Raw genomic sequence first — 25,150 nt, forward strand, 5'->3', positions numbered from 1 at the left:
ACATACCTGGATGAATGGGTGGGTGAATGAATGAAAACATTAATGAATATACGGGTAGATTAATGAATACACAGAGGGATGGGTAAGTGGCTAAGCTTAGGGAATGGATAGATGAGAGGAGGCTATAGTGTGTAACTGCTAGGAGCACGGACTCCAGAGCAAGTCGGCCTGGGTTGGACTCCATTTAGTGTGTCTTGGGGGCAAATTACTTAACCTTTCTGTGCCTCAGCTTCCTCATCTGTTAAATGGAAATGCTGATCATTGCACCTATTTCATTGATTGCTGTGAGAATTAATATATATATATATATATATATATATATATATATATATAAAGTGCATAGAACAGTGCCTCACATGTAACAAGCACTGCTAGACATGGCTATTCTTATAAAGGAGAGGAGAGGATGGATGGATGGATGGATGGATAGACAGACGGGCTCTTGGGAGAATATGTGAGAGGCTGAAAAATGGATGCGGAGGGAGGGATCCAGCATCATAAGCTGATGGGTGTTGGGGTTGCCCTATTTGGTGCTGGGGCCAAGGGGAAAGAGGGCCAGGTGGGATTCCAAAACTTCAGAGGTGGCTCCTGGGGACCCACCATCTCCACCACCTCGACCTCCGCAGTGATACGTAAGTGGTACAGAAATGTGGTCAGGTCTTTCTTCATCTGGATGCTATTGTCGTCCATCTGGGCCACAGTGAAGATTCGCATCTTGCACTTCCGCCAAACCTGGAAGGGTGAAGGCGAACTAGAAAGGTCCAGCCTAGATGCAGCAGAGACCCAGGGCCAGAACCTAGAGAAAACCCTGTCCCTCACCCTTCCCACCCACCTTCCCACACAAACATGCAACCCCGCAGTCCTCTATCTCTATGGCCACTGCCTGCAAAACTGTCCCTGCTTGGGAGAGGGTTCCCCCATTAAAGCATCCCTTGCTTGGGTTAAACACTGCTCCTCTTTATAATTCAAGGATACCTGCAAAGGGGGACCCAGTCAGTTCCCAACATCTCAGAATAAAGGAGGTGATTGGAGCCCTCTCCCAGCTGCCCTCATGGAGGTGGGCCCAGAGGGAGTCCAGAAGCCCCGCCCACGGACGTGGGCGCGTCTGCACGCGCACGCACGCGCACCTTGTGGTGCCGCAGCAGGAAGGGCAGCAGCATAAGCATGCCCCCGTCGTGCACGATCCACCAGACGTCGATGCTGCCCTCGGAGAAGCGCTCCGGGTTCCCGGGAAACATGGAAACGTTCTTGGTGACCAGCAGGGCCAGGTGACCGGCTGTGGTTTCCCGGACCAGCTCTGGAGGAGACCACGGAAACGGCCAGACGGTAAAACAGTGACCCTTGTCACCACCCTTCTGGCACCCAGCACCCCACCCCACCCACCCCACCCCACCCCACCCCACTGCGCCCTGGCCTTGAACTGAGGAGTCAGAAAACCCCCGTCTACCTGGGCCTTATCCCTTGTTGTCTGAATTTGGGAAAGCCTCTCTGGGCCTCAGTTTCCCCACCTGCCGAGTGGTAATAAGAACACCTGCTCTTTCTGACTAAGCGCTCCACCATGCAAGGCTGGCTTAACTATCTAGGATCCGCTGCTAAGGAAGTCTCAGGGTTTACCAGCTGTGTGCCCTTAATCCCGCTTTGCTTCAGTTTCACACCAATAAAATGGAGACGGGGAGTTCTCGTCGTGGCACAGCCGTAATGATTCCGACTAGTATCCATGAGGAGGAGCGTTGGACCCCTGGCCTTGCTCAGTGGGTTAAGGATCCGACTCACTCAGATCCTCCATGACTGTGGCTGTGGCTGGCAGCTGCAGCTCCAATTCAACCCCTAGCCTGGAATTCCATATGCCTTGGGTACGGCCCTAAACAAACAAACAAACCAACAAACAAAAATGGAGACAGCAATGCCAAGCCCTCCAGGGCCTGCTGTGAGAATTAGAGACCTAGAGAAAGCCTTAGCTTGTCAGGCACACAGAGCGCAGTCTATAAATGTTATTACATTGTTTGTTACCAGCCACCACCAAGGAGTCTGATGCTCAGAGAGGCTGAGGCACTTGTGAACAATCACACAGCGAGGGTGGGCCAGAGGGGGAGATTTAGACCCAGGCCTCTGAGGTTTCAAAGCTGTAGCTCTTTCCACTGCCCTGCACTGTCTTCCTCCCAGGGTCCTGAGCCCTGCAGGAGTCAAAACCATCTCCTTCACACCTGAGTCCTCAGCACAGTGCCTGGCACATGGCTGGCTTTGAACCCTATCCCCTGCATATGCCGAATGCATGTGTGTCATGCCTGGGACATGGTCCCCAGGCTCAAAGAAGGGGAACACGCCCCCGCCCCCGCCCAGCCCTCCTCAGCCCCCAGCCCCATCCAGCTTTACCAATGAAGTTCCGCCACGTTTGATGATCTTCCTTCTGCCGCCAGTTGCGGGGCCAGCCAACAAGCACGGTGTTGTGCTGCAGCCCCCCGAGGCCCCCAGACTGAATCAGATGGGACACACCATCTCGAAGGTTGGAGGAAATCACCACCTGGCAGAAGCCTTTCACTTTCTCTGCCTCCATCAGGCGCCGGATGGACTGGCAGGAGTGGGAGTATGGTCAGAAAAGGACCAGCCTCAGGCTTCCCTGGCCCTGCCCAGCCCCTTGCAGCCTCCCTGCTCGAATCTCTCCCCTCCATCACCCCCATCTTCCTGAAGCTCAGCTCTGATCATGTCAGCCTCCCGCACCCCATCACCTGTGGCCCTCATTTTCTCACTGCTCAATCAAAGCTCTTCACGCTCAGACCCTACACCTTCCACCACCCTCATAGGTCACACAGACCCCCTGCAGGCTCTCCACCACCACCCAGATCCCCTCCCGTCATCAGCCATTGCACCCGCCTGGCCCAACTCAACCATCACCTTCTGCAGCCACCACCCCACCCCCAGGTCAGAATGAAACTGGGCTCCTCTGCATAGCCAGACAAATTGTTTTTAACAGGTTTTTTTTTTTTAAGTTAGCATAACGGTAAGTATTTTAAATGCACATTCCATCTGCACCATGAGGGAAGTGTTCTTTATTACTCTCATTTTATAGATAAGGAAATTGAGGCTTAGAGAAATTAAGACTTGCTTCGGGGGAGTTCCCGTCATGGTGCAGTGGTTAACGAATCCAACTAGGAACCATGAGGTTGCAGGTTCGATCCCTGGCCTTGCTCAGTGGGTTAAGGATCCGGCGTTGCCGTGAGCTGTGGTGTGGGTTGCAGACGTGGCTCGGATCCCGAGTTGCTGTGGCTCTGGCGTAAGCCAGTGACTACAGCTCCGATTCAACCCCTAGTCTGGGAACCTCCATATGCCATGGGAAGCGGCCCTAGAAAAGGCAAAAAGACAAAAAAAAAAAAAAAAGGCTTGCTTCGGGCCATACAGCTAATGGATGTTATTGTAAAGGTTCAAGTCCAGGGGTCCATCTCCATCCTTCACTCTCTTCACCAATTCCCTGATGTCAAACAGAAAGGGCCTTAATTTCAACCTCTACTGCCTCCCGTTTAATTCGGCAGGCAGAGGCTGAGAATATGCTGGGCCCCCAGGGACACGGAGAAGTAGGAAACCAAGCCTCAGCCCTCAAAGTGGTCACCGGCTGGTGGGGAAGGTGGAACATGCGCAGAAGGCTCTCAGAGCCGGCGGAGGTTGACAGGTGCTGTTAGAGTTAGTGACTGCAGAGTAACCTTGGACTAATCGCTTCCCTGGATGAGCCTCAGTTTTCTCATCTGTCAAGTGGGCATCGTGACAGCTGTCTCATTTAGGAAGAGGGAGGATTACATAACACGGTGTGAGTAGAGTTTAGTATACAGCCTCACGGATCGTAAACACGCAACTCATTCTGTTACTCGGAAGTTATTAACTCTGACGTAGCTCCTGTCAACCTCATACGGGTTCGAGAGCCTTCTGTGTAAGTTCTGTCTTCCCCACTAGCCTCCAACCTTGAGAACTGGGATCTGGTCTTCTCCTTCTCTGCATCCCTCAGGGCCTCGCCCAGTGCCTGGTACACAGCATATTTGCAGCCACTGCATGTTGAATTAAACTGACCAGTGGAGGCCTCCAGCCCTGGGCCCTGACGGATTGGTGTGAACAGCCCAGTGAGGCAGAAACTAGCAACTGCCACAAGCCATTAGGGGGTGCCCTGCCCCATCTCACTGCCCCTCCCTCTGGCCCCCTTTCCTTTCTCCACTTCTAGCCATAGCCCCGAGGGCAGAGGCCTGAATCACAGAAGCCACTGCCCCCGCCACCCACCAGACACCTGTTAGTGCCACTTCACGCAGACCCCGGCTGCCCCAGCCCACACTGGCTCCGTACACTGCTCCATGGGCAGGACTAGTGGGTGGGAACAAGAGCAGGTGACCCCGGTTCAAATCCAGACTGCGCTTCCAGCCAGCTTTGTGACTTTCAGAGAGCTGCTTTCCCTCTCTGGTCCTCTGTTTATTCCTGTGCCAAATAGGGCTGCTCACCCTGCCGTCTCCACACGGTGTGGGGATTGAAAGAATCCACCCATGTGAAAACGCTTTGAAAGATTTATGCTGTGGCAGGAAGAGGTCAGAATCTCGCAGTTCTAATATGCATCTCTGTTTTCTGTCCTTAAATGACCTGAATTCTCTAAGCCTCAGTTTTCTTATCCATAAGATGGGCCCTTCCAGCTCTGATGGTCTTTGGTTCTGCAAGTTGGATTCTGAGGAACTCACTCACTGAGCCCTTGACTCCTCTTCTAAGGAACAGGACAGAAAAGCCTGAGCCCCAGCTGGTGGCAAAGATGGTAGGGAAGCAAAGTGGCAAGGAACCAGGACTGTCTTCCTGAGTGCCCTGTGCTTCCCCCTCCCCACCAGGGCCTCTGCTCACCTCCTCCGCCCGCTGGGCCTGGGGATGGTTGTCCAGAAAGGTGCCCTCAAGGACAGAGCCCACAATGGTCAGGCCCTTCCCTGCCTTGAGCTGGGAGGTCAACGAGAGCAGCTGTGGGTGTACCACATTCTGGTCTTGGTCCACACGCACCAGCACCAGCAGCTGTGGCCTGAAGAGGGTGCAAGGTTGCGTGATCCGTCCACCATCCACTCACATGCCCACACACCATACCTGGTGAGTGCGCTAAGCACTCATCCTCCGTACTCCATCCACCTGTATCTCCCCACCTGCTGCCCCGAATATCAACCATCCAACCACCTCCCACACATCATCCACCTCTCTCTCCATCTACCTCACTCACTCATTCATCTGCCCATCACCCACCCATCCATCCATCTATCCTTCAAACTCACATCCGTGATGATTTACCTACCCGAGCATTATTCACTCAATTATCGACACATCCACCTACCACAGCCATTCACACGTTACCGATTCAGCCAACCACCCCCCATATATATATGTACTTAGCTATCTATCCATCTTTCTATCTGGTCATTTCCTTACTCATTTAGCCATCCCATCCATCCAACCCCCCACTGATTTAGTAGCATTCTCCAAGCACCCATTCTAGGCTCAACCCTGTGCTAAGCATTTGAGGATTCGCAGGCAAATTATGCAAAGCATAGGTCTCTGGAAGCCCAGTTTGGTAAACACAAGCATGGACCTGCCTGCAATGTCCTAGGCCTAGTTCAGCAGTCCAGGCCTCAGCAAAGTGAACCTGAGGGAGGAGAATGAGGGGTTGGGCTTGCAGAGCAATCGATTAGAAAGCATCCTAGGCCGAGAGGCAGAAGGTGAAGATTCTGGGTCCAGTTCCACCTTCTGTGGCCTCCGAGATCCTCTCTAGGCCCTGACTTGCCCGTGAATAAAATGGAGGGATTGCTGCTAATCTAGAGATTTCTAAGAGGCCCTGTAACTCTCAGAGTGGATGCTTCCACTTCTCCCAGAGCAAATGCTCCGTGATAGCAGCTTCACCTGTCTCTCCGTGTGCCTTCTCCACAGACCTGTGTGCTCACCACGACCCCAGAGACCAGAAGGGGTCTGGGTACATACATGCATTGCTCTGTCGTTTTTTAAACAAATGATGGTGTGACTGGTGGGATGGCTAGACGGTCAGGAGACCAGCCTGGCAGGTGGGGTGTTGGAGAACAAATGTCTGGACTCGGCTCAAGCTCAGAGGAGGCTGAGGAGGGCAGGGTAAGGACACCCTTACCTGAGTGGCAGGCCCACCCCTCAGCAAAACAAAGCACGCAGGGTGGGTCAGGCCCTACTCCTCGCCGACCCCACCCCCGCCCTCACACCTGAGCCCCCACCACTTACCTCCAGTTCTTGGTGTGCGGGGGCCCTTCCTCCAGCCGTAACAGGGCGTAGCGAGCGGCGCTGAGGGACAGGCCTCGGATCCCATCACCCCACTCCTTCTCCGCCCTGGGGGCAGGGAAGGGGGATCACAAGAGGCAGGAAGCCAAGGAGCGTCAGGGAGAAGCGGCCACACTGAAGTGGCTGCCCCAGTGCAGAGCCACGCTCCATCTCAGTCTCAGGAGCTCATCACTCCTGCCACCTCCATTTCTCAAAGCTTCAGCCTCTTCCTCTGCAGCCCCCGCCCCGTCTCCCAATCCCACTCAGTCACCCTTTCCCCTCCATGTCATTCCGTCTTCTCCCACTTCTGGCCTCATTCCCACCCGAGAAGCCCCCATCATCCCTCTCCCCTCCTCACCCCTCCCATGCCTCAGCCTCCGCCAGCCCTCCCCCACTTCCCACGCTTACCCGCGGTACTCGATATACTTGTAGATGAGCCCAGCAATGAGCATGGCCACCAGGGCGTAATACCAGGAGCAGATGAACATGAGGGCCAGGCAGAGGCTCATGCCCAGGAAGGAGAGTGTCCTGGACAGGGGGAGGGAGACACCGCCTCTGAGTCCTGGCAGGGCTGTCACTGGTGCCCCTGCTCAGACAGCAAGGGTTAGATGGGGTGGGGCCTGGACAAGACCCGGGAGGCTAGAGCCAGGTCTAGGGGCAGTCACAGCATCGTCTGCATGAGCACCACAGGGACAGGGGGCCTTCTGGATGAATGAGAGCCACAGACAGGGCACCACCCCATGCCCCAGCCAACTCCCAAGTCAGCGCACTTCCCTGCCCCAGGGCCTTAGACCCTGCTGGACGGGCTGAGGCAGGGGTCTCCAGGGAGAGTTGGAGACAAGGTTTCCTGGGAAGCATGTGCCCCCAGGAAGCACTGAGATGGGAGGCAGGCAGCCTGAGTTCCGGGCCAGGTGTGCCATCGTCTTGCTGGGTGGCCTTGGGCGAGTCCCTTCCCCTAGTGGCGCTGCCATTCCCTTTTGGTGGAACAAGCATGATCATTCCTGCCCTGTCTGCCCCCAGGCCCATTGTGAGGATGAAGAGCCATCAAGTAAAATGATCTGAAGTCCAGCCCCACGTAAGGAGCATCTTCGTGCACCAGGCGCTGGAATGTTCCCAAGGGCCTATGAGGTAGGTGCCCTTATTGTCCCCTGAGGTTTCCTTATCTAGGCTGTACACGTCGAGCACTATGAATGGGGAGGGATTATAGCTGAGACTGTTTATACTGTGTTACGTTATTGTGATTAGAAGGTGGCCTTCTCCAGGGTTTTGCTCATGCTAGTTGGGCTATAAAAACCAGAGGTGGCGGGAATCCTTCGAGCTGGAAGGGAGGGGCTGGGGTGAGGTGGAGATGGGAGGACGGGCCTGCGGAGCGGGGACAGGGCACGGGCACCCACCAGTGGTAATATCGAAAGCGCGGCCGCCAGTTGGGTGTCCTCAGCAGCGTCTGTACTGCACAGGCCAGGTTCACAAACATGTAGCACATCAGGAAGAACCTAGAACACAGAAAGGCCCCAGGAGAGAAAGAGATGCAAGGGGAGGCAGAGACAGAAACAGAGGAGAGAAAGGAGAGGGGGAGAGACACTGGGGAGAGGCCCGGGGCATGTTCTGGCGTTTAGGTAGGGGTTCAAAGGCCGTCTCCCCTTCCAGCACACCCCGGTGCCTTGTGGGGATGAACCTCTGCAGAACAAAGGACCGTCTCGATGACAGTGGGGTTGTTAAAGTGTTGGGCGTGCTGTCTGGGGTCACAGCTGGAGGCTCCAAGTAGAGAGACCCCCAGAGCTGAGGCACAGGGCAAGAGGCCAGCACGCACATAGAGAGGATGGGGGCGACCTCGTCGAGGGACGCGATGAGGATGCCAATCTCGCAGATGCAGGCGGTGAGGAGCAGGGCCCATGTTGGCTCTCCGTTGGCTTTGCCGTGGCCAAAAACCTGAGGACAGAGCAACCATCACAGGGGCCCGAGACCTTAAGGGCCTCCTGCCTCCCTCCTCCTGTCTTGGGGACCAGTACAGTCGAGCAGGGCTCCCCTGACCAATGAGGAGGCAGGGAGAGGGTGCTGTAGTTCTCACCCTTTAACGGTTTATGCTGTATCTTGCCCACCCAGCCATTGGTACCCCAGTGCAATGAAGTTCCAGTGATTCCCTGAAGGGGAAAAGGAGGGGGCAGATGGAAGAGGCGCTACAGGGGGCCCATGAGCAGTCATAATCGAATTTGCCATAAATCTTTTTTTTTAAAGCACCACAGAGAGAGCCGCCCTTCTCGCTCACCCTTTGGCTGCCTCCCTGAGCCCCTGAGGCCAAAGAAGGACCATTTATTTTTCTCCTAAGAGCAGACAACCTTGCTCCAAGAGATGGCACTGATCATGGGCCAAAAATAAGACACACCCATTCTTCTTAGCGGCAGCACCGAGGGGCAGGGGAAGGAGTTCAGGGCTTGCCGTGGCCCCAGCTCCCCATGTCGCCTCTCTGGGCAGGGGCCTGGCAGGCTGGTAGAGGAGGCAGCCCGTTGTCCTCACACTCCGCCCCCCACTGACCTGCAGGAAGGGCACTATGCCATCACGGGAGATGGCCTGCAGCAGGCGTGGGGCCCCCGTGAGGCTCTGCAGCCCAGCCCCACAGGTAGAGAAGAAGGATCCAATGACAATAACCCAGGGGGACGGCCAGGCCAGGGTGCCCACTACCAGGTTGCCGTTCACAGCTTCGCCAAACCTGGAATAAAGCAGCAAAGGGACAGGAGATGCTGGGTGAGCAACGCCACCTGGATCTCCCATCCCAGGACCAGGCAGGTCTCCCATGCCAACCTCAGGACCAACTATATGTCCAGCAGGGGGCCGGGCTGTGCTGGGGGGAAGGGACAAAACCCCTAATGTCCTGGGCACTTTCTGTCTCTGTGACCTTGGGCAAGTCATCCAACATCCTTGTGCCTCAGTTTTCTCAGCTGTAAAATGAGGATCATTATAAACTGACCTCGTATGATTGGTGGGAGGATAAGGAGATAACATATGCAAGACACTTAGCACAGTGCCTGGAACATGGTACTAGTAGTGAGTCTTTTTTTTTTTTTTTTTTGCGGTATGGTTGATGTACGATATTATACAAGTCTCAGGTGTGCAACACAGTGATTCACAGTTTTTAAAGGTTGCACTCCATTTATAGTTAGAAAATATTGGCTCTATCCCTGTGCTGAACACCGTATCCCGGTAGCTTATTTATTTGGAACATAGTAGTTTGTGCCTCTTGATCCCCTACCCCCATCCTGCCCCTCCACCCAGTAGTGAGTCTAGTACTCGGTTGGTTAAGTAATACTGCGTTATCTGGGGCAGATCTCTGCAACTGCTAGAATCTCAGTGTCTCCAACTGGAAAAGGGCGGCTCTGGCCTCATCATGTGGTGATGGTACGTGGTGTGAGAATGAAGAAAAGCATTTTCTGACTATGACCGTGTCTTAAAGCCAAAGACACTGCCTCAACAGATAGTTAAGCCCTGGCCCTGGAGCTGGCCAGCCCAGGTGTGCTCAAATGGGCTTTGAGAATCAGGTGAAGGGTTATTCTGGATGACCTGCCAAATCCCGTGCATGCTTATGGGAGGTCTACCATGAAATGAAATGAGATAAATGGAGGCTAAGTTGCCCTAAAAGCTAACAGGTGCAGTATATACAAATTATCCATTTGGCCAGGTCACCTCCCTGCTTAAAACCCTTCAAGATGTTATTATAAAATAAAGCTCCAACTTCTGGTGCCAAAAATCAGGCCTCCCGGACCAGCTCCAAGCCTAGGTCTCCAGCTTCGTGCCCCCACTTCCCAGGAGCCAGAATGACACCATAAAAGCTGCCCTCTGTGATAGGATGCCCTATTTCACCCTACTGTGTGTGTATGCACACACCCTCCAGAAGTGTGTGCCCTAGAGGCTCTGAATTGCTTATAGCTACAGGCACTGGCATGCACACACAACACACACACACACATCCACCCCACATGGTTCTTTGTCTCCTCTGCCTTTGTTTATGTTGTTCCCACTGCCTGGAATGCCCTTGCCCTTCTAGTCACCTGAGAATCTCCACCACTCAACATGTAAAGTGGGACGGGAAGATGAGAAAGTGTATATAAGGCACTTCCAGCAGCACCTCCCCTTCCCCGACCCTCTGAGGACTGGATCGCAGCCTCTTGGGCATGTCCACAGCCCCCAGGCGTGGCTTTATCACCTCCCCACTGCTCTGCACCTCACAGCCTTTTGACAAGCATGATGGCCATCCCCAAAGAGCTCCTCCCGAACAAAGACCGTGTGTTATTTATCTCTGTTCCCCAGAACCCTGGACAGCAACCAACACCTAGACATCCAAGAAATAATAAATGAATTAGTCAATTTTAAAGAAAAAGTATCATTATCCTAAAGCAAATAAGACCTAATTCATGCTTCTTGAGCTGGAGTGTCATAAATCAAAAAGATGAATTATAACGTTAGAAAATGGGGAATTCCCGTCGTGGCACAGCAGAAACAAATGCAACAGGACTCGTGAGTCCATTATCCATCCCTGGCCTTGCTCAGTGGGTTAAGTATCTGGTGTTGCCGTGAGCTGTGGTGTAGGTCACAGATGTGGCTCTGGTCCCGTGTGGCTGTAGCTCTGGTGTAGGCTGGCAGCTGTAGCCCCGATTGGACCCCTAGCCTGGGAACCTCCATATGCTGCAGGTGCAACCCTAAAAAGCAAAAAAAAAAAAAAAAAAAAAAGAGGCCCGACAAGCACTCCCTGTGGCTTCCCTCCCGCAGGGCACCTTGCACAGGTTTCAGTGCCCCTGCCAGGCCTGTTTCCCAGAACTCAGTCCCCATGCCCACCTCGCCCTCCCCCAGAGCAGGATCATCCCCAATCCCCTGACTTACTTGTCCCGAAGGACGACCCCCTCAATGCAGGCCCCAAACAGAACAACGGAGCTGATGTCTGCAGCAGAGGATGAAGGCCAATCCGCAGGGTGGTGGCCCGCTTCCTCCCCACCCCTCCAGAGCCAGCCAGCCTGAGGCTGCAGCTTCAGAGACCCTCCATCTAGCCCTCCCCAAGCCACAGCGGTCCCAGCCCAGCAGTGTAGGATACAGACAGCAGAGGTGGTGGCGATGGCCAGGATGGTGCCAGTGGGAATTGACTTCTGGGCATCCCGCAGGTCCCCAGAGCGGTTAGAACCTGCCATGATCCCTGTGAACAGAGGAGCAGCTAGGATAGGAGCCACAGGAGACCAGACAGACGGAGCAGAAAGCACAGCAGCCTCAGAGTCAGGAAGCCAGGGCTCTCGTCCTGGTATACGGACTTGCGTGAGAACTGGGGCATGTTTCTCGGCTCCTCCGGGCCTTAATTCCCTCACCTGTCCAATGGGAACTGAAGTGGTGGCTCCCACCCTGTGATGGGGCTGCTGGACTAAGAAACTCCCCCCATCATGACTGCCTCGCTCCTGCCCACCCACTCCCAGGCAGAGTCCTCCCTCTTGAGCTCCCCTTCACCTGTGACTGAGGGGAAGTAGATGCCAACCAGCAGGGTGAAGTAGGAGGTCATATCGCTGAAGACATAGGGATGGTCCATGTCGACAGGAGTACCATCTGCCAGGCCCACCGAGGGCATCCCACGCCTCTCCACAATCACCCCCTTGGTCAGATAGGAGCTCCAGAGGTTCTCTGTGGGGGAGGCAGGATGCTCAGGGGGAAGCCCCGACCTGGGGGTGTCAGAGCTCTGGGGTCAGGAGGTGGGGTGGGCAAAAAAGAAGGGTCAGGTCAACCACCTCCCACTCCCCCTGGGCCTTGGCTCCATTTTGTTTCCAGGAACATTTCCTCAGCTCCTGCTTTGAGCCAGGCTTTGCACATGAATCAGGTCTCGTCCTTGTCCTCAAATGGTCCAGTCTACTGGGGGTGCACTGGCACACAAAGACCTAACTCAGACTGCTTTCAGTGTGCCCCAAACCGATCGCATCACCCACTCACCCCAAACCAGCTCCTTTCCTGAATCTCTTATCTTAGTCACTGGCACCACCATCAACGCAGACAGCTCGACACAGCCCTCAACTGCTCCCTTTCCCCATCTCTGTGTCAAAACCATCTCCAACTCCTGTCCTTTAGTCCTCCTAAATATTTCTCAAATACGCCCCTTCTCTCCTTTCCAGGGCTCCTCCACTTTGGCACTGTTGGCATTTAGTGGTAATTGTGATAAGAACAGATAATCCTTTGCGGGGGGGGGAACGGTCCTATAGCTGTTGTGGGATGTTGAGCAACATCCTGGGCTCTGCACACCAAATGCCAGACTAACCCCCCAGTTGTGAGGACTAAAACATGTCTCTAGCCATTGCCGCATGTCTCCTGGGGTACAAAACAGCCCTGATGGAGAACCACTGCTCCATTCCCACTTCCGTCACTCCATCCGTGTAGGTCAGAAAACCATCATCTCTTGTCTGGACTCAGCATCAGCCTCCTCCTAGGCTGCCTACCTCTTTCTCGCCCCCTTTTTTTAACTGCATTAGCAGCCAGAGTGAACCTTCAGAAACAACAAGCTGACCATGTCCGTTCCTTACTGAGGCTCCTAAGGCTCCTTTGGTGGCTCCTTCTGACCCTGAGAACACAGTCCGAACTCTTCACGTGGCTTCCAGGGCTCACCACAGTCTGGCTCATGCCAGCCTCTTCCACAACATCTCTTGCCCCTCCTTCCTTTGCACTTTATGCCCCAGTCATACTAAATTACTTGTGGTTGGCAGGACACAATATGCTCTTCTGTCTGCTTGCTTTTAGGCAAGCTGTTCTTTTGCCTGTAATTCTCTTCCTCCCCCTTGTATAACTGAGAATCTCTTATTTGTCCTTCAAAACCCTGCTCAGATGAATCCAGGGCGCCTTATCTTACCCCCTTAGACACATGACCACTCCCTCCCTTGGGAAGTCTCTGTTCATTGAGTGCACATCTACACATGTCATACTGCATTTGCTATTACATCTGTCAGTGCTATGGGACTCCTTGAGGCCAAGAATTGTGACTTATCTGTGTTGTATTTCTGGTGCTCAGCACAGTGCTAGGGGTTTAGCAGGTGCTTAGTGAACACCTGTTACAACTGATGACTTTCTTTCCCACGAAGTCGTAAGATACTCAAAAGCTCCCTTGTCTCTCTACCCCTCAACGATCAACATGGCCCAGAGTAGGTGCTTAATTAAAACTGACGAATTGAACTGAATCCCAGGGAGAGTCCCTTAATCCTAACTGTTTAACCAGCACTCCCTGCAGTGTTCTCTGGACGCCAGACCTCTCCCCTCCCTCAGACCTTTGATGAGGCCACTGGCAGCACCAGGAATGCCCTGGATCTCCGTGACATTGTTTCGGGTGAAGTACTCATCACAGGTGGCATTGAGGAGTCGGGAGGAGCAGAAGAGGCCCCAGAGCCGTGTGGTCACTGTCTCATTTCCTTCCCAAGCCAGCTTGGCACAGACATCAAAGCCATGGCGAGACAGTGTGCGGTTCCCCAGGAGGCAGATCCTAGGGAGAGAAGCAAGGGAGGAGAGTGGGGAGGGATGTAACCTTGCCCTGGCTTCACAGTAGAACCACCAGGGGAGTGCGAAAAAAACACAGATGCCAGGGCCCCATATCCAGAGATCCCGATTTAGTTGGAATGGAGCCCAGGATCAGTGTTTTTTCCCAGCTCCTCCCCAAGTGCTTCTAAATGCAGCGGCAGCAGAGACCACAACTCTAGTGCCAAGCTGTGCTTCAGCACCACGGGCAGCAGTCTCCGTGAGCCATTCTTCTCGGCCCGTGGGATATAGGGGAGTCTGTCCTAGGGAGAGAGGCAGAACCCACAGGGACCTGAGCCCCTAGACCCTCTCTTCTGTGTCCTTTCCTATGATAGAGAAGGTGCTTAATTCTAAGAGATCGTCTCATCCCAAGAAGGTGGTCCCCAGCTAAGAACAATTTCCCTAACACGGACTTGTCATCCCTTCAGAAATCATTCCATCTTCTTAAGCCCACACCACCAGCAAGCAGTGGACCCTCACAAGGGAAATTATGCCCACCTCCAGAAATGTTATCCCCCCCTAAAGAGATTGTCCCTAAACCAGGAGAGATGTTCCTTCCCAAGGGAGGTTACTCTGAATCCACAACCACTCTGATTCTGAGAGCTGAGAGCAGAGGGGTTGGCAGAGACTAGTGAAGACCCTGAAACCAGGCCAGGGAGGAGGAGGATGCCCTAAGCTCAGAGCAGTGGCACTTACGGGAAGTTGGGTGGGTCGAAGGCAGATTTGATGACCCCAGCATAGATGGCCAGGATGGAGAGGATGACACAACCCAAGAAGACAAGGGCAAACTTGTTGACATACTTAACGCCCACAAATACCACAGTGGCCATGCAGGTGAGCACGCAGGTGCCATACACACGCATATTATTCAGCATGGCTGCTGCCTCCCCGCTGGCGTCTTCTGCCTTAAAAATGGCCATAGCTGGGAAAAGGTAAGCCTGTAGGAAAGGGGTGAGGAGGTCAGGCGAGTAACCCAGTGAGAACCAACTAAGAACCCCCCAAGGAAATAGCCTGATGTGCAGGCAGGAAAAATACTACTTGTCACAGCATATTTAGAGTAGTACAAGACTAGAAATGACATCCAATGATAGGCGAATGTTTAAGGAAATCATGAGCCTTCCTGCAAGGACTATTCTAGTCATTAAAAGATGATATTGCAGGGTTGTTGTGGCTCAGCAGGTTACGAACCCAACTGGTATCCATGAGGATGCAGGTTCAATCCCTGGCCTTGCTCAGGGGGTTAAGGGTCCTGTGTTGACACAAGCTGTGTGTAGGTCGCAGACATGGCTCAGATCTGGCATTGCTATGGCTGTGGTGTAGGGCAGCAGCTGCAGTTCTGATTCAACCTGTAGCCTGGGAACTTCCATATGCCACAGGTGCAGCCCTAAAAGGCAAAAAAAGAGAGAGAGAGGATATTGCAAAAGAGGTTTGCAGGAATTATTAACTTCTTTTACTTTTGTTATCAACTATGATTCTTAATGATTATTTACTGTTTTTATTATTTCAGTTAGAAATAAACATTAGTCCCCAGAGGATTGGGCGAAGAAATCATGATATTTCCAAATATGCTATGAAGCTGTTAAAAAAAGACAGCACAGGAGCTCCTGCTATGGAGAAACAGGATTGGTGGCATTTTAGGAGCACTGGGACGCGGGTTTGATCCCTGGCCCAGCACAGCAGGTTGAGGAGCTGGTGTTACCGCAACTGAGGCTTAAGTGGCAACTGTGGCTCGGATCTGACCCCTGGCCCGGAGAACTCCATGTGCCACAGGGCAGCCAAAAATGAAAAAACAAACAAAAAAGACAACACAGATTTGTATGAACATACTCAAAAAGCTATCCATATTAGGTGAAAACAATTTTTTAAAAAAATATGTCCTATGATCTCATTTTGTAAATATATTTGTGTATATGTTCGTCTGTGTGTAGATACATCAAAATATTAAGTCGTTTCCCCTGAATGGTGAAAAATGTGAATAATTTTTATTCTTTTGCACATCAGCATTTTCTATAATTTCTATACTAAATATTAATATGTTTACATTCTTACAAGTTATTTTCCCTTGTAAGTGATATTTGTGAAGAATTTTACTTTTTTTTTTTTTGTCTTTTCTAGGGCCGCACCCACAGCATACAGAGGTTCTCAGGCTGGGGTCCAATAGGAGCTGTAGCCACCAGCCTACACCACAGCCACAGCAACTTGGGATCCCAGCTGCATCTGCAACCTACACCACAGCCCACAGCAATGCCAGATCCCCAACCCACTGAGCGAGGCCAGGGATCGAATCCGAAACCTCATGGTTCCTAGTCGAATTCGTTAGCCACTGAGCCATGACGGGAACTCCGAGTTTTACCTTACTTAAGGAAATCTATGGCGTCATATTTTATAAAGACAGAATCCAGTATCACGGAGAGAAGCAAACTAGGATACACCAAAATCTTAATGGTGATTTTCTTCAGGTGATTGTTATCTCCTTTGTTACACTCTTTGATATTTTTCCAATGTTATTCAATCGATATAATTGCTGTTATAATAATTTTTTTAATTTTTGTAAAAGCTACAGAGCTCTATTGTTATTCTCTTGTAATTTGGCTTCTCGGCTCCTTTATTACCCATCCATCCTTCTTGTCCCTGGATTCCTCCATTCTGTCCCCAGACCAGAAGCTGAGACAGCTTTTTTGTTGTTGTTGTTGTTGTTGTTGTTGTTGTTGGCTGAAGCCTCCGCCTGTGGAAGTTCCCAGGCCAGGGATCCAACCTGTGTCACAGCAGCAACCCAAGCTGGTGCAGTGACAGAGGCAGATCGTTAACCCGCTGCGTCACGGGAGAACTCCCGCAACAGCTTCTAGGGCTGGTTCTCCAAAGCAGTGTGGTAGGGTGGACAAGCACCAGCCTCAGGGTCAGAAAGACACAGATTCTTGTCCCTCCCACACATTCCTTAAACTCTCTGAACCTCGCCTTCCTCATCTGTAAAATGGGCACATCTCTACCTCGAGAGAGAATCACACGGATAAAACGAAGTGATGCATTGCAGGCCGAGGGGTCTGGGTAGAGGAGCGGCTTGAGAAATGTCAGCCCCACTTTCTATGTACGAGGGAACCCTCTTCACGCCCCTCTCATCCTGCAGGGGCAGGAAGAACCAAGACCAAAGTCAGCTGCCGTTTCTCTCAAACACTGCCCAGGGACCTGCCTTCTCCTCATCACCACTCCCGAGAGACCTCTTCCTCAGCTCCCTCTTCTCCTTTGCGATCTGCCAGCGCTCAGCCCTCTAGAGGGAACACTCACAGAGCCCTCAGCACTGTCCCTGGCACGTAGGCAGCAATCATTGTGTGCCATGACTGTTGTTATTTCTATCATATTTTGCTCTTCCCAGCCCACCCTTGCCCCTTGGTAGCTGAGTGACCTTGAGCAAGTCATTCCACCTCTCTGAGCTTCTCATTTGTAAAATGGGCATAATAACACTTAAACCTCATGAGGATTCAAGCTAATGACTATAAAGCACTTGGAACTCTGCTGAGAGCACAGTGGGTGCCTGATCAACGACAGCTGTTCATGTTACATAATTAGTGTATCCTGTCTCCCCAACTAGACTGTGAACTCTTTAAAGACAGAACCACATCTGATTTCCCTTCGGCTTGACTCAGTGGCCCGGCCCACAGGAGGTGTCCAGGGAGCATTGGTTAACGGACTGACACCCTGGGGCCCACACCTCCTCCTCAGCCCCTCTCACCAGCAGGATTTCAATGGTGCCCAGGATGTACATGGCCCCAGCAAACGTAGTACCCAGGTAGAAGCAGAGGCCCACGGCGCCCCCAAACTCTGGACCCAGAGACCTGGAAATCATGTAGTAGGAGCCGCCAGCTGCAGAAAGAACCCAGTATCAGCAAGAGGTTCGAGCAGCACTGGGCTGCCCTGGAGGCAAGGGGGTGATCAGAGACAGTGGTGGGAAGGGGGGTTGCTCTGGCCCTTGCAAGCCTTACAGCTGTAGCCCTAGGACCAGTGGGAGACCCAGCTAGACACCCTTCGTGAACTGTACAGCTCTGATGACCATGTTGCTAATTACCCCTCCGAGGAGGTCACGGCTTAGAGAACAGGATGATGGGCGGAGGGTCTCAGGCAAAGGGAGGAGATCACATCACCCGGTTCAACACCATCAGCCGCTCCCTGCCCTCCCCTGCTAAGGCTGCCCCCACCTACCCCACCAACATCATAGCCCAGCCCCCAGGGGAGCAAGACGGCCCCTCTGGGCTCCTGATGGCACCCCAGGCCTAGGGCCCTGCCCCTCCTTCCCACACTCCAGGCCTCCCTCCCACTCTCCAGGCCCCCTTCCCCTCCAAGAAGCCCCAGTCACATACCAGGCACAACACCGTTGGTTGCAATTGCGCTCATGGAAATGGCCGTGAGCATCGTCTGTGAGGAGAGAGATCATCAGAGTGGCAACTGGGGTGGGGGCCAAACCTTATACCCCATAAACACCCGCCAAACCCACAAGTCCTCATCCACTGAGCTTCTCCTTGGTCGTATTCCAACTTCTACTCCTGCCAAGTCCTTCTTGTCAAGAAAACCTCTTATTCACCATGCACATGGAAGAAATACAAGCTGCAGCATCAGAGAGCTCTGGAAATCCCAGCCTGGCCTCTGACCAGCTGTCGGAATGAAGACAAGTCACTTCACTTCCCTAAGCCTCAGTTTCTTCACTGTTGAAATAGGCGGGTGTACCAGCTTCAGGACTGGCTACCTCATATGCAGAGGTGGCTCAAGGGTCATGTGCGAGGAGGTGGAAATGTCATAAGTGTTTAGCGAACATTCTTTTTTTTTTTTTTTTTAAGAGAGGGTGGGAATAATTCAATTACAAAGCTGTTTGTGACACATGATCTCATTTTTTTGTGTGTGTGAGCCTAGACCTACCAAAATGTTAACTATTGTAGGTGAATTTTATTTATTCATGTACACCTATCTTTTTCATCGTGAGTCTGCGTTACCTGTGTCATTCCACACACACACACAGGTTCGGGTAAAACCTGGTTAACAGCCATCAGGGACTCGCCTGTGAGATGCTGGGAGGACCAGTCAGACCTAATTGACTCTCAAAGATTATACGCAGCCCTTCCTGTAAAAAGCTCAGGTCTCATGCCTTCTCCCCCCTCCTCCCCACCCCCAGGTCCCTGCCCAGCCCCAGCTGTCAGGGAACCAGAGAGGAGCGTGTCACTCACACAGGAGCAGCAGATGAAGACCATGCAGAAGGCCTCCATGATGCCCGCGATGCCCACCACCCAGGTGAGTCGCAGGAAGAGGATGACACCGAAGATGTTCTGCAGGCACGGTAGGTACACGCCCATGAAGGTGCCCATGCGTGGGGCCTGCCAGGGAGGCCAGCGTCAGTTCCTGCAGCCCCGAGTCACTGCCGACACTCCAGGCCTGCTCCTCCTCCCCAGCTCATCCACCCCAGCTTCCCTCTTCTCTCCATCCCGTCCCCCCCTCCCTCTTCCCTCTGATTCTCACCCCCTCCCCTCCTCCCCTCCTGCTCCCATCTCCCTGCAGGCCTCCAGCACCTGTCCTTAGACCACTCCCCTCCGCTCCCCTCCAGCTCCATCCCTCACCTCCCACCTCTTGCCTTCATCCCTCGGCCTCCAGCTCTGAAGCTCTGATGCCTCTGCCACCATCAGCCATCCCTTCGTCTGAACCGACTTCTCCTCCTCCACCCTCTCTCCCCTCCAGCCCTCCTTCCTCCCTCACCCCTTCTTCCCCAAGGCCCTCACCTGCACCGGCTTCTTTTTTCCGCCCTCATTGTTTTCTGCCTCTTCGTGTTCCCTGCTGCCCTGGGGCAGGTTGGTGTAGTTGGCCAGGCCACTAAGCAGGGAGGACACCATGGGGCTGGTGTCCATCTCCTCCTGTGGAGGGAGGTGGTCGGTGTTAGAGCACAAGGGCCTCAGGAGGGGGCGGGGCGGGCTAGATGGTAGGAGGTGGGAGAGATGGGGGCCAGGAGGGCAGACCATGGAGGGGGCGCTGAGATGGGGGAGGAGGAGGCAAAATGCGGAGGGGGGTAGCAGGGGGGAAGGGGGAGAGAAGAAGGGATGGGGAGGTTTGTGGAAGGAGGTGGATCTGGGGAGAGGTGGCGAGGAGGTGACCGCTCCCCACGGAAGGCGGCAGGGAGCGGCTGACACGTGGGGAGCTGAACTGTGGGCAGAGGCCGACACCCCTAGCAACCCACCTCAAACAGGGCCATGTTCTTGCCATCATACTCCTTGCCCTTCTCTGTGTCGGTGCTGTTGATGAAGGGGCTGCTCTCCTTGGGGTTGCCATCACCTGAGAAGGCAGAGGCGTCAGCAACCTGCCACCAACTGGTTGTTGCCCATCTGCCTGGGCACTCAGCTGTGTGGCCACTTTAACTCTCTGAACCCCCATCTGCACATAGAAACTTGGAGCGAATACTACCTTCTGGCAGAATTTTAGTTGATAGTGTAAAGTGCCTCATGCACTCCTTGGCACATGAGGGGTATTTAACGAGGGTGGAAGGGCTTCCTTGCCCTTGGGGGTCTTCCTTCATTTGTTGGGTCACCCTAGACTCTCCAGGGGCCCCTCCTGGATCATAAGTGGCCCATGGTGGTGTTGAGAGGTGGATGCATGCTCCTTCCTGGCGGGGGGGGCGGGTGGGAGGCAGTGAACACAGCAGCCCACGGCCCCGAGGGTGTGCCACCTCCTGAAGAAGGAGAAGATCCCCCTTTGGCATCTCCTGTGACCCTCACTCATCTTCATTCAACACGTATTTGTAGATGTCTGTCATGTGTCTACATGGGCATGGGGGTAAAACACAGACTAAGACCTCATCCCTGCTCTCGGCAAAACCAGAGGCCGGAGAGGGAAACTAGTAGCCAGCCCAGAGTGGTAAAGTCTGTGGCAGAACATGAACGAAGGACTGTGGGAACACAGGAGAAGCATTCGGCACAGCCCGGGAGGTCACGGAAGGCTTCCCAGAGGAAGTGACGAGTCGCTGAGAACTGAAGGATGAGTAAGAGCTAGACTGGAAGGGAGGCGGGAGGGTGTTCCAGGCAGATAGAACAGCATGTCCGATGGCCCAGAGGTGAGAGTGAGCCCAGGGGGGTTGGAAGAGCTGAACGAAGTGTGATCTGCAGGACTCTGAGGAAGGGGCACGGAGGGGCGAGGCCCTGGAGGATGGGGAGCGGCATGTGAGGAGATGAGGCCCAGAGGGTTGAGAGTGGGCTGCGTCCTTAAACCACTGGCCGGCCAAGTGAAGGATGTTGGACTTCACGCAGAGGCCACTGGGAAGTCATTGAGAGGTCTCGGGCAGAAGAGTACCATGAACAGATTTGTGTTTCAGAGCAGTTGCTCCGGCCTTTAGATGAAGAATACAGAGGCTAGTTAGGGACTTTGAGAAAATCTGGGCAAGGGCTGATGATGTCCCAGACCAGAGCAAAGTGGAACAGTGAACAGACTCCAGAACCATTGGCACATATTTCTATGCCAGGTACTTGAGGGCGTGGGAAGGAGAAATCTAGGATAGTGCCTGGGTTTCTAGCCTGGGTAAATGTGTGGATGAGGGTGCTGTTTAACAAGTGGGGGGAAGGAGAGGACTGGGGGTGGGGAAGAGGCTGGCTTTGTCTGAGGGTGAGGTGCTGTTGCGCACCCAAGTGAAAGTGTCCTGAAGCACTTGGATGCTCGGCTCAGTCTGGGGCCCAGGAGAGAGGCTGGGCAGCAGAAAGAGATGAGGGTCACCGTGAAAAGGTGTGTCGGAAGAGCGTGAAACAGGGTGCCTGGACAGGACGCCCCGAGGAGCAAGCCTCTTGAGCATTAGGAGAGGGTCCTTTCAGGGAGATACAAGGATCTCCCACAGGCACACTCCCTTGACTCCAGCCTCACACTTTCTCGATTTCAGGGTTGAAACCCAGGAGTAGACATCTCTTTGGACTCTGGAGAAACTCTCCAATAACCAAAACATAAGTGAAGTTGAGGCCCTTCGCATTCTGAACTTCCTGCCCCCTCCTCTCCTGTATCTCTCTCTCCATCTCCATCTGCCCAAATCCTCCCCATCCCCTCCTCCTAGAAGCCTTCCTCCTTTGGCTCCCAGTCCAGGTCCCTCCCCAGAGCATAACTTGCTATAAATCCAAGCTCATCCTGCTTCAAAATTGTGGAAGGAGGAGGTGATGCCGCACATACACAAGGGAAACCCACCACACGCTGTCTCCTGACAACACCTCTACCTCACCCATCAAGCCAGGAACTCCTGAGCCCCAGAGGCCACCGCCAGCTCGCTCTTCTCCTCACATATGTGAGTTCCTGGGGCTAGCAGACCCCTGTCCTCCCAGTGGGAGCCTGGCACAGTAATAGGTGATCAGAAAAGTCCAGTGGAGGTAAATTCCCCCAGGCTCCCTTCCTGACCCCTGGAAGAGCTGTTTGGGGCCAGAGAGCAGAAGAAATAAAAGTCAGGTGGGTCCCTCCGCCTTTTAAAATGCTGACAAGATGCCTCATGTTCTCACCACCCTAGGGTGGGAACTAGAGGGGCTGAAGGGGGATGAAGTGAGAAGAAATTTCTTAATAGTTAAGAAAACGGCCTGGAGCCAGGGAGACTTAGGTTCCAGTCCCAGCTTCACTGTGTGGACACGTTGGGCAAGTCACTTGAACTAAGCCTCAGTTTCCTACTTTGCAAAGGGATAGTAATGGTGTTTAATTTATAGGGCTGTTATGAGGATGAAGTAAAATTTGGCATGCTTGGCACATAAGTGTAACTATTGCTGTTACTATTACAATTATTATTAATATACGTGGTATCCCACCCAGTCTGGGCTCGCCATCCCACACCCTCCCCCAGCAGCAAGATATAGAGGCCCTGTCTCCTGTGGGGCTGGGTGCCTCTCCCACAGCATCCGCTTTTACGGGCAGGACGGCCAGGCAAGAGAGCCCCATCCCCCGCCCTGCTTCCTTTCACACCCCCTCCCCTCCTCCTTCGTTGGGGAGCAAGCGCAGGCAGGGCCGGAAGGGGGGCGTCCTGGCCCGAGACCCGGCATCTTAGCCGCCCCGCGCCGGTCTCCATGGCGACCGCGCGGGCAGAGAGCGCAGCGCGGAGCAGAGCCGGCCACGAGCCCGCAGCGGCTTATGTAACGCGGCGCGCAGCGCGGAGCCAGACTCCGGGTCGGATCCCAGCCAGGAGATGAGGGCAGGGGAGGGGGCGGCTCTCAGGCTCTTCCCAGGTCCTGCCTTTTCCACTCGCCGTCTGGGATGGGACGCCAGGCTCCCGGCCTCGTCTGCGAGGGCTGATTTCGTCCCCTCCCTCGAACACCGGCGGAGGGGGAGGGGTGAGCTTCATGAGTTCTCGGAGGAGCAGGACGGCGAAGGGGGAACTCGCCCTGATTCCCCAGAGCCAGAAGTCAGGAGGATGGGAGAGAGCCGTGCAGCCGCGCGCGGGAGAGGCAGAGCCAGACTGAGGCTGAGCCCTCTCCGCCCCCGCCCCCGCCCCCTGGGAGCTCTCAGCCCGAATCGGCTTTCAATTAAGCTGCGGCGGCCAGAGCTCCCGGGGAGGAAACAGGCGAGCGGCGCGGGCTGAGGAGCGTCCCCTGGGGGCCTGGGGCCAGGCCTGGGGGAATCCCTGAGCCAGATTTGGGGACTAGGGGAGGCGTCAGACCCCAAGAGAAAAAGGAGACCTGGGGTCCGGAGACAATATTTTGTGCTCTTTAGTTAAAAGGAGCTTCTTACTCTGGTCATTCCTTCCACCCGAGGTCAGCACCCAAGTCCTCACCTACATTTCCAAGAACCTAAGTTCAGAGATGCCAGTGGGTTTTGGTCTGATGGTCCCCGTCCCTCAAGCCCAGTAGGTACTTGGAGCCCCCTACCACCATCTCCAGGCACCACTGGGAGGCCTTCTTTCTTTCTCTGGAACCTAAAACACCTGACCCAGGTCCTGGAGCCTTATGTATAGAGAGAAAGTCTCTAGATGAGCCTGCTACCCGCAGAGTCTAGAAAACTTATGGGGAGGGGGTAGACTGAAGGGAGTTCCTAAGTTTGACTCATGCTCCACACGCATAGATGCCTGTTATCTAGGCCACCTGAGACCCCGTGGAAACCCCATGGCCTAGTAAGGCCCCATTGTCCCGGTAGAGAAAGCAGAGGCTGGGGGATTGAACCATCCCCTGTGTCTGGGGGAGCAGAGCTCCCCTCCTCAGAGTGGAGACATCCGGAGGGGTTCCTGGGTGAAAACGACCCCCCTTCATTCCCTGAGAACCGCGTCGGGATGCCTGGCCCTGCTGCAGACTCGACTTTGCCAAACCCCCTCCCTCCCGCAGCCTAAGCCTGCTGTGGAGGGTGGCGGCTGCAGAGTGAGGTAACCCCAGGGTCATTGGGGAGATGGACGCGCTAGCCAGCCAGTAGTTTTCTACCCCTTTTCAGCCTCGGGGAGGAAGAAGGGGCATCAGACAAAAGATCGGAGACCCTGGTGTCCACCGCCTTCCCAAGCAGCCTCTTTGCTCTTACTTGGACCTAGGATCTGGAGGACTTCAAGTCGAGGCCGCCAGTCCCTGGAAGGCCCTACTCTTTCAGCCTTTAGGGCCCTTGGGCCATCCCTAGGGGGAGGTCTGCAGGAGTCTCGGCCCAGAGGGTCAAGCAGTGCCCAGGGGAGCGTTTGAAGGCACTGAGCGCAGACAGAGCAGGAGGCGCGCTAGTGCGCAAGGGACGCAGCGCCGTTGGAGGGTGGGGGGTGGGGGCGGCTGACAGCCGTGATGGATGGCTGAGACCGCTGGGGGGCGGCGGGGGGCCTGGGAGCCCGAGGGGGTGGCTGGCCCCAAAGACCTCGGAGCCGTGATACCGCGGAGGAGGGCGGGGGAGAGCGGGAGCAGCGAAAAGACTCGCTCCAAGCCCCTCTGCTCCTGGTGAATCTCCGCACCCACCGCAGCGCGTCTGCAGTGTCCGCGCCACGGCGCTGAGGATTCTTTCGCTGGGACCCCATTCCTGAGGCCTCACTCGGGAAGCTAGCAGAGCCGACTAGAAAGACTCCCCTCTGCCCCGCCCTGGAAACCTCACTGCTATCCCAGGGTACCCAGAGGAAGGGGAAAGAGGGAAGAAAGGAGGGTGCTCTTGTCTCCCCGTCCTGAATAGGAACCCACGGGCACGCGAGAGGGAGAGGGGGATTCCGGAAAGTAGTGCTGAAAAATCCTTGGAGGAGGTACGCTTCAGTCTGGGGTCGGATCTCGGGCAGCTTTAGGGAAGGAGGCCTGGACTGCACCAAGTGACCCCTTAAGGAGACACCGCAGCTCGGACGGGGGCTGTCATGTGGCTCCAACCCCCATAAGCACCTTCCCCCCACCTTTCAGCTTGAAGTCTCAAAGCGAGGGGACTGCAGCAGACTGTGCCC

The 25,150-nt window shown here is 54.3% G+C and overlaps 1 protein-coding gene across 2 annotated transcripts in view; it reads right to left on the minus strand.

The window, feature by feature from the left end:
• SLC12A5 (solute carrier family 12 member 5) overlaps positions 1–25,150 on the minus strand; it is a 38,706-nt gene that overhangs the window by 5,603 nt on the left and 7,953 nt on the right. For both annotated transcript variants that reach the window (XM_047770976.1, XM_047770973.1), the window contains exons 2-20: positions 20,003–20,097; positions 19,551–19,682; positions 19,005–19,151; positions 18,147–18,201; positions 17,522–17,652; positions 14,491–14,732; positions 13,551–13,762; positions 11,758–11,928; positions 11,357–11,455; positions 11,149–11,206; positions 8,809–8,983; positions 8,087–8,205; positions 7,671–7,769; positions 6,685–6,804; positions 6,241–6,345; positions 4,861–5,029; positions 2,374–2,569; positions 1,128–1,297; positions 601–732 (exon numbers count right to left, since the gene is read on the minus strand). In XM_047770976.1, coding sequence (XP_047626932.1) covers positions 601–732; positions 1,128–1,297; positions 2,374–2,569; positions 4,861–5,029; positions 6,241–6,345; positions 6,685–6,804; positions 7,671–7,769; positions 8,087–8,205; positions 8,809–8,983; positions 11,149–11,206; positions 11,357–11,455; positions 11,758–11,928; positions 13,551–13,762; positions 14,491–14,732; positions 17,522–17,652; positions 18,147–18,201; positions 19,005–19,151; positions 19,551–19,682; positions 20,003–20,097 — 2,627 coding nt within the window. The remainder of the gene's footprint in view (positions 1–600; positions 733–1,127; positions 1,298–2,373; positions 2,570–4,860; positions 5,030–6,240; positions 6,346–6,684; positions 6,805–7,670; positions 7,770–8,086; positions 8,206–8,808; positions 8,984–11,148; positions 11,207–11,356; positions 11,456–11,757; positions 11,929–13,550; positions 13,763–14,490; positions 14,733–17,521; positions 17,653–18,146; positions 18,202–19,004; positions 19,152–19,550; positions 19,683–20,002; positions 20,098–25,150) is intronic.

Source organism: Phacochoerus africanus, chromosome 3 (genome assembly GCF_016906955.1).
Source record: "Phacochoerus africanus isolate WHEZ1 chromosome 3, ROS_Pafr_v1, whole genome shotgun sequence".
Lineage (NCBI taxonomy): Eukaryota > Metazoa > Chordata > Mammalia > Artiodactyla > Suidae > Phacochoerus > Phacochoerus africanus.